Below are 18,027 nucleotides of genomic sequence, written 5' to 3' on the forward strand. Positions count from 1 at the left end.
GTAGTTCCAAAGTCCACCAAGTCTGTCCTGCCTGCAGGAGCTTAGTGACCAGACACACTTAGGACTTTGGCCTTCAGCTGCAGGAGTCGTAGCGGGTGCATGGTAAAGTGGGCTGGGATTCCCACGTTGGGCTCCAAAGGAGATTAGAGACCCTGGATTAAAAATTAAGTTATAATATATCTCTTTTGTCGCTTTTACAGGCAGGGAAAGCTGGACTGAAATTTTAGTTTCTAAGATGATCCTGGAGGCTTCACTCTGGGGCTTTAAGGCATTCTTACTTTTAAAATTAAAATCCAGGGACACTCGGCCAGCCCAGGCGGTAGAGCACACGACTCTTAATCTCAGGGTCATGAGTTCAAGCCCCACGCTGGGTAGGGAGCCTACTTAAAAATAAATAAAGAAATTAAATGAAATTAAAATCCATTATCATCCTGCTTTGGTTTCTGGGAAGCCAGGAGAGAGAAGGCATGCCGCGGTGTTGCAAGAAATGGAAAAGATGCGATTCTTGGGCACCAGTCTGCTCTGTGCTTCATTCAGTCTCCCCGCCCCCGTTCTCATCCCATCTCTTACTGCGGGAGGCATCGGCAGAGAATGTGGGCAATAAAGAACCCACATGCGCTCGCGTCTGTGCCCTCTTGGGATATCTGATGGTCACACATGAGAGTCTGAAACATGAAATTGGATGGAATCAGGCATCTTCTCTCCATCTGAGTGTTGGGAGGGGTGACTCTCGGGGCTTGGGGGGTGGGGGGGTTTTTGAGGCCTTTGGAACATTTGCTGCTCTCAGCAGATGCAGCCCCTGTTACAATGGGGGGCCTTTCACGGGCATCCAGGCCAACGGATTTTTGCGCAAAAACGGTCATTGTTCACGTAAGCTGCTGCTGCTGCCTCTCTCGGCTCGCTGGGTGAGACTGTCCTTTCTGGCTGCACCCTATTCAGAGCGTGTTTCTTTTTCCAGGGCCCAGCCTAATCCTCTGCCAGCTTTCATTACCCTCGATCCTTCCAAATGAAAATGAAAAGGTCGTGCAGCTGAATTCATCCTTTTCTCTGAGATGCTTTGGGGAGAGTGAAGTGAGTTGGCATTACCCCACGTCTGAAGAAGAGAACCCCAATGTGGAGATCAGAAATGAGGAGAACAACAGTGGCCTTTTTGTGACCGTGTTGGAAGTGGTCAACGCGTCGGCGGCGCACACGGGGCTGTACACTTGCTATTACAACCACACTCAGACAGACGAAAACGAGATCGAAGGCAGGCACATCTACATCTATGTGCCAGGTGAGCTGGGGGGGTCCCCTGGCCCAAGCTGATTGTACCCCCTCTCCCGTCGACTCTGTTACCGTTTGGAGGAATGTAAAAGTAAGACGCGTGTATTGGAGAAAATGTGAGAAATATAAGAGAGGGCCCAACAGTAAATCGAGGTCGCCTGGGATCCCATTAGCAAGACCTATGTATTGGTAACGTTTTGGAGCTGTGTTATTTTTTTTTAAAGATTTTATTTATTTACTCATGAGATACACACACACACACACACACACACACACACAGAGGCAGGGACACAGGCAGAGGGAGAAGCAGGCTCCACGCAGGGAACCCAATGTGGGACTCGATCCTGGGACCCCTGGGCCGAAGGCAGATGCTCAACCACTGAGCCTCCCGGGTGCCCCTTAGAAATCATTTTTATCATGGCACGTTTTATTGGCATTGTGCAGAAGCTCTGGAATGTACTAATTTCTGTTCAGTTCAGCCAAGTTTGACGAGTATTTGCTGTTTGCTTATTTGTGTCAGGCACTATGCTAAGTGTTGGGGACCCGAAAAATTAATTAGGTAGGTCCTATCTGGGAGCTGCTTATAGTTTATCTTAATAGGTTCCCAAATAACCATACTCTTCTTCAGATGGCATGAAATATGTATTCTTGATTAATTAGGGGGCTTTTTTTCTTTTTAATTAAAATTTGGGGGCAAGTTCCGTACTGTGTGGGAAGCAGATGCCAAGATAGGAGTAAGATAGGATGAAGCACACCAGGGTTTGATTGCGGGGGCAAACCTGTGAGAGGACGTGGGCAGGGATCCAGCGGAACCTGGGAGCACTGGCTGCCTGGATTGTCAGTGTGACCTTGAATGGAGGAGGGAGGGATAGAAGGTGGAGTAGATGAGTCCTAGAGCTCTGTGTCAAGGAGGTCTGGGAGTCCTGCTGCCTAAGGAGCCCCAGTGTCACACAGTCCTTGGCTGGTGGCACCTCTGGAGGGTGTGGCCTTGGGGGATGATGGATTTCAGAACCTGCCCCTAGAGGAGAGGACGGTGTGGTGCTTTCTCCCGGCAGCTCAGCTAGTCAGCTAGGCTTAGCCACCAGCTTGGGGTTCATTTGGTGTAGCACCCACCGAGCATTCCCTGCGCACTCCTTGCAATGATCTAAGTCTACATCTGTACCTATATCTATATCTGAATCTGTATCTTTGTCTATATCTGTCTCTATTTTTTTTTTTAGATTTTATTTATTTATTCATGAGAGACACAGAGAGAGAGAGAGAGAGGCAGAGACACAGGCAGAGGGAGAAGCAGGCTCCATGCAGGGAGCCTGATGTGGGACTCAATCCCAGTGCTCCAGGATCACGCCCTGGGCCGAAGGCAGGTGCTCAACCGCTGAGCCACCCAGGCGTCCCTGTCTCTCTTTGTATCTAAATCCATATCATCTCTGGGCAGCCCCAGTGGCACAGTGGTTTAGCGCCGCCTGTGGCCCGGGGCGTGATCCTGGAGACCCGGGATCGAGTCCCACGTCAGGCTCCCTGCATGGAGCCTGCTTCTCCCTCTGCCTGTGTCTCTGCCTCTCTCTGTGCCTTTATGAATAAATAAATAAAATCTTAAAAAAAACACTTAAAAAATAAATAAATCCATATCATCTCTGTGTGTATCCATGTATATCTGTATTTATCTATATCTGTGTACATTGGTTTCTACCGAGGACCCTTGTTTAACGAAGGGCCATGAAGTTATTTAAACATTGCAGAGATAGTGCTTAATGGTAGGGACGACTTGCATGTTAAAGGAAGCCCTGGCCGATGTGTGACAGATATCAAACTATATTTTAGCCTGAAGTGAATTCGTAGCTTTGTTTGCCCAAATCTTTACCAACAGAGTCCAAGGATTTGGAACTCTGAACACAAATTCAAGTAATGGCAATCTTCGTGCATAAATGGAAAAGGGCTATAGCTAGAGTACTTGGCTTAACACAAACAAGCACAGACCTCCTGATAACGCTTGCCATCCTGTTTTGGCAGCGGCGAGGTAAGGGGGTCTCTGAAGCATGTCTTCCTATCTTTCTGCCTTTTCCTTGTAAATATTTGTAAATCAGCCACTCTTCTTGTCCTCTGTAACTGTGGGTGCCCCGGGGATCTAGACCCTCTTCATTCTCTCATGACATTCTTATCTATCTGAACCCTCTTTCCTAACAATACAAGATTTTTTTTTTTTTAAAAAAGGGGAGGCATTTAGGGTGTCACTCCAGCTTTGTTCATACATAAATGCCTCCCGCTTTGAAGAGAACGGTAGGAATATGGGCTTGTTAAAGGTATATGAGGTCTGGTGTTTTGATTGTCTTGAGACTGTCAAAAATTCTTGTTCTTCCTCTTTTCCCAGCACAAGCATCATCGGAGTAGGCTCTGCACTGCTGTCAGAGATCTTTTTATTTGTAGCCATGGAGAGTAAGGGGCCCTTTGGGAACTGCTTCAGACTCTCTCCTCTCTCTTTTTTTTTTGAAAGATTTCATTTATTTATTCATGAGATACACAGAGAGAGGGGGAGAGAGAGGGAGAGAGAGGCAGACACACAGGCAGAGGGAGAAGCAGGCTCCATGCAGGGAGCCTGACCTGGGACTCGATCCCGGGACTCCAGGATCATGCCCTGGGCCGAAGGCAGGCGCTAAACCGCTGAGCCACCCAGGGACCCCCTGCTTGAGACTGTCAATACTCCTTACTGTGGTAGCTTCCATAGCTGGCTTTCTTTTGGAAACAAAATTCTCAGGCTATGGAACTTTGTAATTCTATTTATTACTTGACAGATTATTTTTTAATAGGTTTCTGTACTACTTTTCAGTAATATGGACTCTAGGCAATAGGAATTTTTGAAATTATGAAAATGTTATGTTTTGAAAAGATTTGATTATTGATCATGTTTTTTAGTAGTGCTTAAATTTTGATATCAGTCTCTGGCTGATACTTATATTCATCACTCGTCTTTTTTTTTTTTTTTTTTTTTTTTTTTACTAGGGTACAGGCATTTTGGTGTTGTTCATACCTTAAAATAGCCTTCTAGTGCTTACAAAGATTAATGTCAGCATGGTGACAATTCTGGGTATATGTGAGGGTATCATTCATGCCTAATATGATTAATGCCCGTGCGATGCTCTTTCTGAATATATGTGTAAAGGTGAAATCAATGCATAATGTGTTTTTCTTTTCTAAACCACAGACCCGGATGTCGCCTTCGTACCTCTAGGAATGACAGATTATTTAGTCATCGTGGAGGATGATGACTCTGCCATCATACCTTGTCGTACAACTGATCCTGAGACTCCGGTCACCTTACTCAGCAATGATGGGGTGGTACATGCGTCCTATGACAGCAGACAGGGCTTTAATGGGACCTTCAGCGTTGGGCCGTATATCTGCGAAGCCACTGTCAGGGGCAAGAAGTTCCAGACCATCCCATTTAATGTTTATGCTTTAAAAGGTACTTTTGCCTTCTCTCTCCTTCTTTAAGTAAGATTTAAAGGCAAAAGAATTAGATGTACATAGAATTTTTTTTTTTAAATCCTCGCCCCTGGTGATAGGGAGACTCTGAATATTTGGGGATTTAGGACCTCACCTTTACCATACAATGTTAGGCTGCCCTCTGTGGCTTTAAAAACACTAAGCTTAGCATTACTAAAGGCAAATGCTTCTTTACCCCTGTAAGATTTCATATTTCATCAGTGGACTTCGAAATACTGTAAGGAATTCGTTTCTTGCATATAAGCCTCTTACTGTTGTACCCACATTCCTGACTACAGAGGCCCTGAAGACAAACACACACCTGTGGGGGTTGGATGCCTCAATTAACTTTAGTAACTTAAGAAAAGTGATTTTGATTTTGAGAACAGCTTGTTATAGTCCTTCCTTTGATGTGAGTGGCTAACGGGAATGGGAAAGTATAATACATGTTTGGGTCAGCAGACTTACTAAACACTCACGGGCAGGTAGGCAGCCTCAGAATGCCACTGAACACTTGGTAAGGGCTTCTTTTGTGCCAGCACTGTGCTCGGTTCTAGAAAAGCGCTGAGAATAGCTGGGTAAGAGGTGGGAGAGAGAAGGAGAGAAATAGGAGGGTAGCAGCAGAGTGCCCAGAGCAGTGCTGCTCAGTAAAGTTTGGTTAATTAAATGAATAAATCCATCCATAAAGGTGATTACAGGAGGCGAGCCATCATTAACCCACATGCTCAGGAATGTGGTGTTCTGTTGAACTGGAAGTTAGTTTCACCATTGTTGCCGTTTTGTGTGTAGATATTTGTGTGTGTGTGTGCTATTTTAGAACTATGTGCTAAATTATGTATGCCAACACAAAATCACAGTTTCTGAGACTTTACAAATTTTGTCTTGATCACAGTGGTTTGAAGATTATTTTTCTGTGGGGCAGCGTGGTGGCTCAGTTGGTGAAACATCTCGCTCTTGGCTCAGGCCGTGATCTCAGGGTTGTGAGATTGAGCCCTGTATCGGGGCTTAAGATTTTTCTCTCTCTCCATCTGCCCCCTCATCAAAACAAAACAAACAAAAAACTTAAAAAATATATATTTTTTAGCGTTTTAAAAAAGAAAGCAAACCCAAACCCTATAAGGTTCTAACTATACTATAGATATTGAGGCCTTTGTGTTTTTCTTCTTTCAAATAGCAACGTCAGAACTTGATCTAGAAATGGAAGCTCTTAAAACTGTGTATAAGTCAGGGGAGACGATTGTGGTCACCTGCGCCGTCTTTAACAACGAGGTGGTGGACCTTCAATGGACCTACCCTGGAGAGGTGGTAGGTACCTTCAAGGCTCCTGGTGGCATGGAGCGGAGCACAGCAGGGCTCAAAAGATCTGTCACTGACAGGGCGTGACACCAAGTTGCTCCAGAGCTCAGCTCCCCGTCTCTGCAGTGAGCCCATTTGCCTAGATGACTTTATGGCTCTTTGGGCAATGGGAGAGGTTGAGAGGCTAGCTGGACCAGGACCTTCAGAATGTCTAAAGCTTGGGCAGCCCAGGTGGCTCAGCGGTTTAGCGCCACCTTCAGCCCAGGGTGTGATCCTGGAGCCCCGGGATCGAGTCCTGCATTGGGATCCCTGCATGGAGCCTGCTTCTCCCTCTGCCTGTGTCTCTGCCTCTCTCTCTGTGTCTCTTATGAATAAATAAAATCTTCAAAAAAAATTTTTTTAAAAAAAGAATGTCTAAAGCTTGAACACTGAGCCTTCTTTTTCAGAAGTCGGAAAGAAATAGAAAGGTTTTGTACATATGGTCTTTAAAAAAATATATATATATATATTTCTAATTTTTTCCTTTCATTCCTATTTTGCAAATTTCTGCTCCCTGCTCTTTGTTGGCATCTGATAGCTTCTTTCCTTTTATCCATTTTTCTCCCCTGTGCTCTTGGTGCCCCTCTTCGTTTCTCTCAGGGGCATTGATTGGAGGTTGGGCATCTTCACACATGACCTTATAGACCTCATGCATTGAAGAGACATTCATAGTCCGACGTGTGTACATCTTCCCTGAAATATGAGGCAGTTTGGTCTTACTGTTCATATTTGATTGCCCTTAAGCCTTAAAACATAAACATTTCTTCTCATTTATTGGAGATAGACATTTTCCCCCCAAACCACAGTATATGCTATTTGGCCCCCAAAATATATAATCAAAGTATTGTTTTATAAAACAAAGTTTCCATCAGATGACAAAAATAATGCAGGTTTATTGTCCTAATGTTATCAAATGTAAAGAAACAGAGGAAAAGTCACTTCCTAGGACATCACCGTTAATATTTCAGGAAGATAAATTCTTTCAACACTTTGTATACAAAATAAATGTGACCGCTAATAGGTATCATACTTTTAAATAGTACTTTGTCACATCCTTTTTCCTTTGGCAGTATAGCACAAGCACCTTATTATGTCATCAAATATCCTTTTAAAACATGATTTTCTAAGGAGTTAGCTTAAACTTTTTTTTTAAATTAGATTTTTTAAAAATTTATTTTAAAGATTTTATTTATTTATTCATGAGAGACACACAGAGAGAGGCAGAGACACAGGCAGAGGGAGAAGCAGGCTCCACGCAGGGAGCCTGATGTGGGACTTGATCCTGGGTCTCTAGGATCACTCCCTGGGCTGAAGGTGGCGCTAAACCACAGAACCACCCAGGCTTCCCCCAGATTTTTTTTTTTTTTAAGAGCACTTCTAGGTTCGTAGAGAAATTGAGTGGCCAGTACAGAGATTTCCCATTAGCCTCTATCCTGTGCATGCATTATCAACAGCCCCTGGGGTGGGGGTGGGGACATTGCAATCTAGGAACCTATATTGGCACCTACTCCCCACCCACGGTCCACAGTTTATGTGAGCTTTTGCTTTTAGGAGCTAGCTTTTTCAAGTTGGTTTTCCTCCCCTTCTGCTGTAGAAAGGCAAAGGCATCACCATGTTGGAGGAAATAAAGGTCCCGTCCATCAAATTGGTGTACACTCTGAGGGTCCCCGAGGCCACGGTGAAAGATAGTGGAGATTATGAATGTGCTGCCCGCCAGGCCACCAAGGAAGTCAAAGAGATGAAGAAAGTCACCATTTCTGTCCATGGTACATTCTGCTTTCTAAAATGTCAGTCGTCCCTGCTGCTCGGGATCCACTGTGTGGCCATCATTACTTAATGGAAACTCTTCCCCGTACAGAGAAAGGGTTCATTGAAATCAAACCCAACTTCAGCCAGTTGGAAGCTGTTGACCTACACGAAGTCAAGCATTTCGTGGTGGACGTGCAGGCCTACCCACCTCCCAGGATATCCTGGCTGAAGGACAACCTGACTCTGATTGAAAATCTCACAGAGATCACCACTGACATAGAAAGGACTCAGGAAATAAGGTAAAACAAAAGACACCCTTCTCAAGTGTGCCTTTCCTTTTTACTGTGTCTCTCTAGGTGGACTGAGGTTTATGCATGTCTTACAGCACAGGCCAAGAATCAATCTAGAAAATGAGCAATCTGACACAGGGGATACTTGAAATCAGGCACCTTTAATGGTAACGTTGCCATGTAATACCATGTTGATAACTATTTCATGATAGAATAAGAAGAAAGAACTAAAGAGCTCTGTTCCCAGTGAGAGACAGTTTCCTGCATCCAGGAAGGGGTGGAGGAAAGAAAGTAAAATTGGACCCACTTGGACTAAATAGAGTCCATGACATCCACTATCTGTATGGCAAGTACACATGTATGGTGACCCCAGTTCCAAGGCAATTATCGCATAAGCCTACGTGAAACACAACCTCATTGGTTTAATTCACAACACATTTGCCCCCGTGAGGCGTCCACAGGAAAGAAGAGTAGCATCTGGTTAGATGGATGTGGTTTGGAGAAAATGCACAATGAATAGTTTGGTTCCCTTTCCTCTCATGAGACCATCTGCAGCTCTCATCTCTTAACTAGGGTTGATGTAAGTCACCTCGGCCTCAGTTTCCTCATCTGTAATGTGGGGTTAATAATACCATATGTCCTTTGAAGGTAAGGAATTGGACCAGATAATATTTTGAGGTCTCTTGCAGTTTTAAGCTCTGATTAGAATCCCAGAGCAGAGAGTGCATCTTGAGCGGCTAAGTTCTCCGGGCCTGCGCCCTCATCAGAAACCGTCCCAGAGAGACATGTGTCAGTCCTCTCCTTCTTGCTTTCAGGAAAGAGGGACAGAGCCTATCTCATCAGCTCACTTAACCTTGGGATTTGCTTGCTTCTTTCTGAACTAAGTCCCGTGTGTAGTTGAGAAGTAGTATCTGAGAAAATGGAATTTTATAGTCTCTGTAGAAGAGCGGTATAAAAGGCGTCAGGTTCTGAATCTGGAAGGCTTTTCTGAAGACACGAGATGAAGGTGTGCAAAGAGGTGGGCAGTGCCAAACTTACAGTCAGGCTGTGAGGCCAGAGAGGAATGGGGTAATCCTGGCCCAGCTAACACTTCGGATGCTTGTGTGAGCCCTGTACGCAAGCCATAATCAACAGTAATGACAAGATGAAGCTCGCCAGCTGAGAGGTTCTGGAGAGCTGCCTGGGCAGGTGATTCAGGAGTTCCTCTAGCACAGATTCTTCTAGTTCCCATTGTGGGACAGGGCCATAAGGATGAATATGACAGACAAGTGGATGTGGCTTCTTGAAGCTTAGAACTAGTGGATCTGCCAGTTTTCTTGGCTGAGCAAGTGTAGACAATGAATGGCAGAGGGTCGTTTGGTGACCAGTAGCTGAGGGTGCCTGTGGGGACTGGCTAAGAAAGCCCGGGCCTGAAGCACGTCCAGTGTGGTGCAGCAGAGGAGAAAGCAGCCCCCTGCCCTCTCATTACACGGGCCGATACCTGGCATGTTGGGCTAGAAGACTCTACATTTCCAGGGTACTTTTGAGCCTTCAAAATGCTTTCACAAAAGTCAATCGGAGAAGGACAAACAAATGGTCTCATTCATTTGGGGAATATAAAAAGTAGTGAAAGGGAATAAAGGGGAAAGGAGAAAAAATGAGTGGGAAATATCAGAAAGGGAGACAGAACATGAGAGACTCCTAACTCTGGGAAACGAACCAGGGGTGGTGGAAGGGGAGGTGGGCGGGGGGTGGGGGTGACTGGGTGACGGGCAATGAGGGGGGCACTTGATGGGATGAGCACTGGGTGTTATTCTATATGTTGGCAAATTGAACACCAATAAAAAAAATAAATTTGTAAGTAAAAAATAAATAAATGAATATAAAAAAACCAAACAAAAAACCCAAAATGCTTTCACACTTATAATTTCATTTAGTTAATTTCTGAAAAGGACACTGTGCTATTGCATTTGGTTATCCCACGCGAGATATAAGAAAGCTGAGGCGTGGAGAAATGCAGTCACGCCCAAGCTCTTCCCTTCCATCCCATTGCTTTTCGGCGCTATGGTGATTTTTTTTTTTAATAAAGAAGGGCAATCAAATGGGCAAATACCTTATTGGTGGACCCACACAAACACCCAGAGCCAAATGCCATGTATAATCCATGGAAGAAATATTTTGGGGAGATTTAATAAAGTATGAAGAAATAGATTTTTCTAATTTATTTTATTATTTTTTTAAAAAAGATCTTATTTATTTGAGACTGAGAGAGAGAAAAAGAGCAAGAGAGAGATCATGAGCAGGGAGGAGAGGGAGAGGGAGAAGCAGACTTCCCCCTGAGTAGGGAGCCCATGCAGGACTTGATCCCAGGACCCTGAGATCATGATCTGAGCTGAGGGCAGATGCTTAACCGACCGAGCCACCCAGGTGCCCCGATTTATTTTTTTTAATAGGTGATGGAATCTTATGCTTTATAAATATTTAAGCATCAAGAGGGTGTGTTGTAAGAAGCCTTGCTTGATTCCTGCCACCGTTTACCCCAATCTCCCTGCCTCCTCAGGTGGAAGGAAATACTTTTATTAGTTTCATTAGATTCTTCTGAAACCTTCCAGAATTTCTTTAAGCAAATACCAACAAGTAGGATTGTTAACATCCTGGCGACCTCTCCGTGTCAGTTTGTAGACTGTGTCTTCATTCTTTCTAACAATGGTGTCCCATCCTTTGGCTGAACCACCTAAATGGTGCATATTTAGGGGAAACAAGTATTTTTAGAAAGGGAAAAACCAAGATTTTTTTTTTTAAAGGAAGGTTGGTGAGATGTGTCTGCTTTCATTCAGAAGTCAGTCCTTACTAGGACCCATTGCTGTTCTGGCCACATAAGCTGTCTCGTCTCGAGATGTCTGGTCTTCTGTTTAAGAATTAAGTATTTAGGGACACCTGCGGGGCTCAGCGGTTGAGCCTCTGCTTTCGGCTCAGGGCGTGATCCTGGGTCCTGGGATGGAGTCCCACGTCGGGCTCCCTGTGAGGAGCCTGCTTCTCCCTCTGCCTGTGTCTCTCATGAATAAATCAAATCTTAAAAAAGAAAGAATTAAATGTTTACAAGTCAGACCTTCAACTTGTAGAAAGTGCATTGAAAATCTCAAAAAGTGATGGTATGGACAAGAAAAGGTGTTTCTACTTTTTACAAAAACAATTAAAAAAAAAACAAAATTTAAAGTGAACACGGTAACAGCTTGAACGATTGGCATCCCTTGGGCTACGACTTGCTGAAACAAAGGCCTGTTCTTTTCAGGTATCGAAGCAAATTAAAGCTGATCCGTGCTAAGGAGGAGGACAGTGGCCATTACACTATCGTCGTTCAAAATGAGGATGACGTCAAGAGCTATACTTTCGAACTCTTAACTCAAGGTGTGTAAGGGAGTATAAAGGTAATGTCAGCTCGGTGATGAAGTGAAGGAGTGTCCCCCAAGGAGAGCCTGGCACTTTTCTCCCAGGGCTTGGAGAGAAAAGCAACACTTTATGGGGAGAAGCAGTGGGTGTCGATGTCACGCATCAGGGAGAAATTTGTTAATAAATTCACATCATTCTGGGAAGTTCCAGGTTGCTCTGAAGCATTCTGGGGAATTCCTAGGTTACAACACCACCTGCTTCTCAGTCTGGCACCTCCAGTTCTTGGAAGAGTAAAGTGATGGTTTTTTGGTCCAGATGACCTTAGGTTGTTCCAGAAAGTTTTGGCCTTTTTTCCTTAGCTTCCCTCATAGGCTTTGGACAGCGGCCCTTACCCTTACCAGGAGCGAGTGCCCCAGTCTGTCTGCATTCAGGTCCAGCACCTGTTCCCTGGGTACCCACCATGCGCCCGGGACTGTGTTAGGTGGACCCATTTGACCCTCACAGTAAATCTGTGTGATACAAGTATTAGCATATTTCTAACTTATTTGATCATGGATTTAAAAAAAAAATCTTTAAAACCTAGTCGCATTCCGCAGATGCACTTTGGTAAATGCTGCTTTAGATTATACTCTAGCTGAATCCATTAGTTGAACCCCAAGCTGCAATACAATTTTAAGAGCCTCCTTGCCTTTCAAGCCAAATAACCACAGGGGCTTTTTGCTTTTCTCGCTCCAGATTTAGAACACCACAGGATACAAATCCCTAAACACTGAAACTGTGAAAATGCTCTTAACCAAGTGGGTCTGCCCAAACTGGAGCATTATTATTATGCACATAATTGCTCTCGACCCCTCCTGGGGAGATTACTTGCTCGGAAGGTCCGAATGCTACATGGACATGTTCTGAGCTTGTAGTTCACAGGAGTTCTGGGACACAGACCCTTCAGTTCTGATTTCTTTCACCTCTGACAGTTCCCTCGTCTATTCTGGACTTGGTCGATGACCACCACGGCTCTACTGGGGGACAGACCGTGAGATGCATCGCTGAAGGGACACCTCTTCCTGATATTGAATGGATGATTTGCAAGGATATTAAGAAGTACGGAAACGAGAGTTTTCTTTTTCATTCGTGGTCAGAATGTTTCTTCCTTGGTACAAAGAACTTCAAGTGCATTTTCTTTCTTTTGCTGGCCCTTCTTTTGTATTTGTGATTCTCATGGGGCCAAAGTCTCATAAACTACGGGTGAGGGTTCTAAACACGGGCCTGCTGTGCATGCGTGCATGGTATGTGTGCATGAGCACTTGTGTGGTCATGAAGAGTTGCAAAGAGAAGGTCCATGGCTCTTGCCAGATTCAAAGGACTGCAGCTATAAGAGGATTTTCACTACCCTGGCCCACTTGACCTTATATTTCTTACACAGTGAGCTTTATTTGGTAGTGAGACTGGCATGTGAACATAAATGACAATATTGCCCACGTGACCCTTTGTCTCACTTGCCTACCTGCTGTTTGGAGGGAGTTAACTCACCAGTCCTCCTTTACCCCCCATTTGTCAACCTTCTCTGGTGGGCACTTGAGTGACACGCTCATGCTTCCACCCCTGTGTTCAGAAGCCTCAGTTGTTTCTCCTAGAGGCTGAGAGTCCCAGACCTTCCCCTTCTTGGGGCTGAAGGACCAGACCTGGATCTTGACAGGAGCTGGAGTCTAGGTCTCGTAACTCAGCCAGGAGATCACTCCAACCCTAGTGACACCTTAAGGGCTCTCGACAGACAGTGCAGGTGGGGAGAAAAGGAGGGAGCCAGGCTTTTCCAAGGGTGGGAACTTGGGATAAACATTCTTGAAGCGGATCTGTTCAAGGCTTGGCATTGGCAGTTATATTTGATTGAACTTCTTTCTACCTTGCCTGCTTCATAAACAGTTAACTTTCAATTATCTACATACAGTTATGCCCTATGGAGTGTGTACAAGCAGGTTTCAATGTTAATATGCACAGAAAGTCAACCTGTAGCACCCCCAAGATGTAGGCAAGGCCAGAACTGCTTGCCACCATAGATGATTCTCACTGCTTCGCTCACCTCCGTTATCCCGATAACTGGCTCTATATTTCTGTCCTCTTTCTCTCCAGATGTAATAATGAAACCTCCTGGGCGATTTTGGCCAACAATATCTCAAACATTATCACGGAGGTCCACCCCCGAGACAGGAGTACTGTGGAGGGCCGGGTGACCTTCACCAGAGTGGAGGAGACCATCGCCGTTCGATGTCTGGCCAAGAATCTCCTTGGGGCCGAGAGCCGAGAGCTGAAGCTGGTGGCTCCCAGTGAGTTGCTCCTAGCCATCGGCCAAGCCCTTCCTCTCACAGGCAGAACCTTGAGTCCCGGATGGGGTCCCAGAGGCAGAAACTTGGCTCTGAATGCTCTTGAAGGGCCTTCTCGGGGCATCCACGTGGGAGCCCTTTCTTTCAGATTCTGACCCCGAGCTGCACCTTGCACAGGCATCCTAGGCAGTTTGCTTGTCTAACAGGATAGCTACTCAGTCTCTTTAGTGTGAGAGTGGGGATGGATGATGGGGAAGGAGGATCTTCGGCCTTGTTGCTCTTTACAACTGTCGAGACAGGCTGGCTTTTTTAAAAAAAAATTAATGAAGCCCAAAGTAATATAAACAAAATGCAACCTTTCAAAATAAACTGAACCCCTGTGGCTCTCAACCTCCTTTATCAATCTTTACATTCCAGTCCACGTTCTGTCTAGAAGGTTAATGTTGCAGCACCGTTAGGGCCAGTATTGCATTCCCCTGATTGAGTTTTGTCCCTTTCTCTTCTAAGGGAAGAGCTGGAGTAGTTTTGCGTATGTAGATGATTGAGAGGTGGAATTGCCCATCCTTAAAACAAGCCAGGCAGCCTTGCTGCTTTTCCACCAGCAGTGAGAGATTTCCGGCCCAGACACAACTACGTGGCCTTCTGGGCCTCCTGCATGTCTGAGCAAATTCCTCATCAGGCCTCTTTCTCCTTCAGCGCTGCGTTCTGAGCTCACGGTGGCAGCTGCAGTCCTGGTGCTATTGGTGATTGTGATCATCTCACTTATCGTCCTGGTTGTCATTTGGAAACAGGTAGGTCTTTTCCTCAAAGAACTAAAAATCTTCGAGGCCAATAAGAAGAAGAAGAGCAAGCAACCCAGTTCAGTGCTTGGGCAGAGAGAAGGCGCTCAGTAATTCTGTGCTGAATGAATGTGTCGATGCGACTGTGTCTGGTCACTTTGCTGGGGTCAAGCTTTGGTGCGTCTGGGCTTTGATAATTCACCAGTTACCTGTCCTGGTCATTTATAGAAACCGAGGTATGAAATTCGTTGGAGGGTCATTGAATCCATCAGCCCTGATGGACATGAATATATTTACGTGGACCCGATGCAGCTGCCTTATGACTCAAGATGGGAGTTTCCAAGAGATGGACTTGTGCTTGGTAAGCGCCTACTGGGGTGATCTCCCAAGACTCCCCTTTGATTTGTACATAACTTAACTTTTTATAACCTTGTGCAGGAATAAGGGATCTGAGATTGTGTTTGGTTAAGAGCTAGGCAATAGAAATTGGCTTTCAGAAATATTTTTCTGTCTTGAAATGGAAGTTAATTGCATCACTGCAATGGTTTTTTTAAAAAATCTCGTTACAGGGGTGCTTGGGCAGCTTAGTCGGTTAAACATCTGATTTCGACTCCGGTCATGATCTTGGGGTCCTGGAATCGAGCCACGTGTCAGGCTCCGCCCTCAGCCTACTTGTCCCTCTGCCCCTCTCCCCCTTGTGCTCTCTCTTAAATAAATAAATAAATAAATAAATAAATAAATAAAATCTTAAAAAAAAAAAATCTCGTTCCATAACCTTTCCTTTAAGGTTAAGGAAAATTTTGTAAGAGAAGAGAATGTGAGGAGGTCCTGCCAAAGATACTCATTGAAATGGCTTTGCTTTGGGAGTGACACAAATTGATGAGATGAATTTCTGTGACTCAAAAGGAACCGAATGACGACAGCCACAAATGGTATTTTAATCCAGTGCATTCTGAGGATGTATTAGATGCTTCTTAAAATACGTATATTTAGAATATAAAAATACAGGTACTTTTCAAAGCAAAACATGTAAAAATAATATCCGGCCAATTTATCACAAACTTTTAAAATATTTCAATCTTGGGTGGAGACTCAGTACATGAGTCCAAGGAATTTTTTTAAAAATCACATTCTGAATGAATGAAAACAGGACAAAGACCCAAAACAGATGAATGTAGGGGAAGGGAAGGAAAAATAAAATAAGGCGAACATAGAGAGGGAGGCAAACCGTCAGAGACTTTTAACTCTAGGAAACAAACTGAGGGTCGCTGGAGTAGAGGTGGCTGGGGCACAGGGTAACTGGGTGATGGGCATTAAGCAGGGTGTGTGATGTAATGAATGCGGGGTATCGTATGCAAATGATGAATCCCTGAACTCTACCTCTGAAGCTAATAATACGCTATATGTTAACTAAATTGAATTTAAATTAAAAAAATTTTTTTAAAAAAGACAAACGAAAGAGCTAGGGGTTGTGTCACTGGGCATATGCCAACAGTGTGTCCTTTGCAGGATGCCAGTTTAATTATCCACTTGTCTCATTCCAAGGTTAGGTCTTAAATAGTTACATAAACTGGCAAGATGTCCTAGCTACTTCCAATTTCAACTACTTGTATCTCTCACCCTCCTCACCAGTCCCACCCTTACCCCCACCCCTGATTTTACAAAAAGGGATGAGGAACTTAAAGTGGGAAGATGTGGGGGGTGCGAATCCCTAATGGGCTAAGCAGCATTTGTGTGTCTCTGGGCTCCCGTGTGCTGAGCTGCTAGGGCAGCAGCACCTTCGCAGGTAGAGCTTCCCACAGTGCACACATGCACTCAGAGGCAGTGCTGGCCGCTAGCCCCTTAGGAGCTGAGTCGTTCCCCGGCTTGCCTCGGCCTGGTGAGACTGATATGCTGGGAAGCATCCCTTTGACATTGTGAGCTGTCTAAAGTGGGGTCAACAGCTTCCACTTCCTTCTGTGGCTTCCAGCTGAGAGCAAAGCGTGTGCTCCCCAGGGCGCAGTTAGCCTTTGGTGTTGCTGGTCCTTCCGACAAGCGCGCAGCAAGGACACCGGCCCGGGGCTCCCTTCATCACTCCTTGGAATCCGGGATGTCTCGAATACCAAAGCATTTCCAGTAGATAAGGACTTATGGATGCAAAAGATGCCTCTGCTTGCATGTGGAGAACTGAAGGGTAGAGAACCAGGGGGTTTGGGGTGAGAACCACAGGAAGCAAGTGCCTGGGAGCCTGCTGGCGCTTGAGCTGGGAGACAGCTCACACCAGGGAGGGATGCACCCTCCTTACCCCTGCCAGGGTTTTCCTTCCCACTTGCAAATGATATTTGACAAAAGCAATTGTCCTAATTTCCTTCCCTGTGGGCTCAGTTCTGGTTCTTGACGTGATGAGTTGGAGGAGTTATTAGGCTTACTCCATTCTGGGAGAACAGCCCCGCTGTGTCCCCGCCAGTGCTGGCTGTGGTCAATAAAACCAAGGGGACACCACTGTCTGCCTGTGTTAATGGCTCTGATTGCTCACAGGTCGGATCCTGGGATCTGGTGCGTTTGGGAAAGTGGTTGAAGGAACTGCCTATGGATTAAGCCGCTCCCAGCCGGTCATGAAAGTCGCAGTGAAGATGCTGAAACGTAAGTGCCCCAACCCCCCCGGGATTTTTTTGAAAACAGAGGTTATGAGCACTGGGTGTTATTCTGTATGTTGGCAAATTGAACACCAATAAAAAATAAATTTATTATTAAAAAACAAAAACAAACAAACAAATAAAAAAAGAAAACAGAGGTTAGTAGAGTGAATTGCTCAAAATCACACGGCCAGTAAATGCCAAGTTGAGGACCACATCTTGGTTCTTTCGATTCTAGGTTTTAGGTGGATTTAGACTCTTCTCTCAGTTGGATTATTTCGATTCTTTTTTGCGGCCTGTATGTTGGAACATGAAAAGTTGTCATTTTTTGGTGACTTCTTTTTACCCTGAAGACTAGGCATTCGTTATTAGAGCCTAGACCAAGTGACTATGTGTTTCGCTTTTGGACTCTTGGTAAATAAAATGATACCCAATCAGAGGGTGAGCCATGTTATTGGCTTTTCCTGGGAAAGAAATCACTTGAACTGATGCGTGATTTATTTCTTCAACAGCCACAGCCAGATCCAGTGAAAAACAAGCTCTCATGTCGGAACTGAAGATAATGACTCACCTGGGGCCGCATTTAAACATTGTGAACTTGCTGGGAGCCTGTACCAAGTCAGGTAGGCTTCCTGCCCTGGGAGTGAGGATTTTTATAGAAGACCTATCGTTGTGAGGACTGTCCAGGCTCTTTAAAATTCTTACTCTCAACCTCCAAACATGCCAGCAAATAGAAGTCCCTTGAACGGAGTTGCCTGGATGCTGCTGAATTGATGGAAGCTCCTTGTTTTTGAGCAACATCTCCTGCCGGTGCAAACATAGCATTTCA

The 18,027-nt window shown here is 45.0% G+C and overlaps 1 protein-coding gene across 4 annotated transcripts in view; it reads left to right on the forward strand.

The window, feature by feature from the left end:
• PDGFRA (platelet derived growth factor receptor alpha) overlaps positions 1–18,027 on the forward strand; it is a 46,055-nt gene that overhangs the window by 10,578 nt on the left and 17,450 nt on the right. For all 4 annotated transcript variants that reach the window (XM_038556088.1, XM_038556090.1, XM_038556087.1 and 1 more), the window contains exons 3-14: positions 959–1,276; positions 4,466–4,726; positions 5,921–6,051; positions 7,676–7,847; positions 7,940–8,129; positions 11,392–11,507; positions 12,461–12,587; positions 13,614–13,807; positions 14,501–14,595; positions 14,812–14,944; positions 17,101–17,205; positions 17,711–17,821. In XM_038556088.1, the coding sequence (XP_038412016.1) occupies positions 959–1,276; positions 4,466–4,726; positions 5,921–6,051; positions 7,676–7,847; positions 7,940–8,129; positions 11,392–11,507; positions 12,461–12,587; positions 13,614–13,807; positions 14,501–14,595; positions 14,812–14,944; positions 17,101–17,205; positions 17,711–17,821 (1,953 nt within the window). The remainder of the gene's footprint in view (positions 1–958; positions 1,277–4,465; positions 4,727–5,920; positions 6,052–7,675; positions 7,848–7,939; positions 8,130–11,391; positions 11,508–12,460; positions 12,588–13,613; positions 13,808–14,500; positions 14,596–14,811; positions 14,945–17,100; positions 17,206–17,710; positions 17,822–18,027) is intronic.

This window comes from Canis lupus, chromosome 13, assembly GCF_011100685.1.
Source record: "Canis lupus familiaris isolate Mischka breed German Shepherd chromosome 13, alternate assembly UU_Cfam_GSD_1.0, whole genome shotgun sequence".
Classification (NCBI taxonomy): domain Eukaryota; kingdom Metazoa; phylum Chordata; class Mammalia; order Carnivora; family Canidae; genus Canis; species Canis lupus.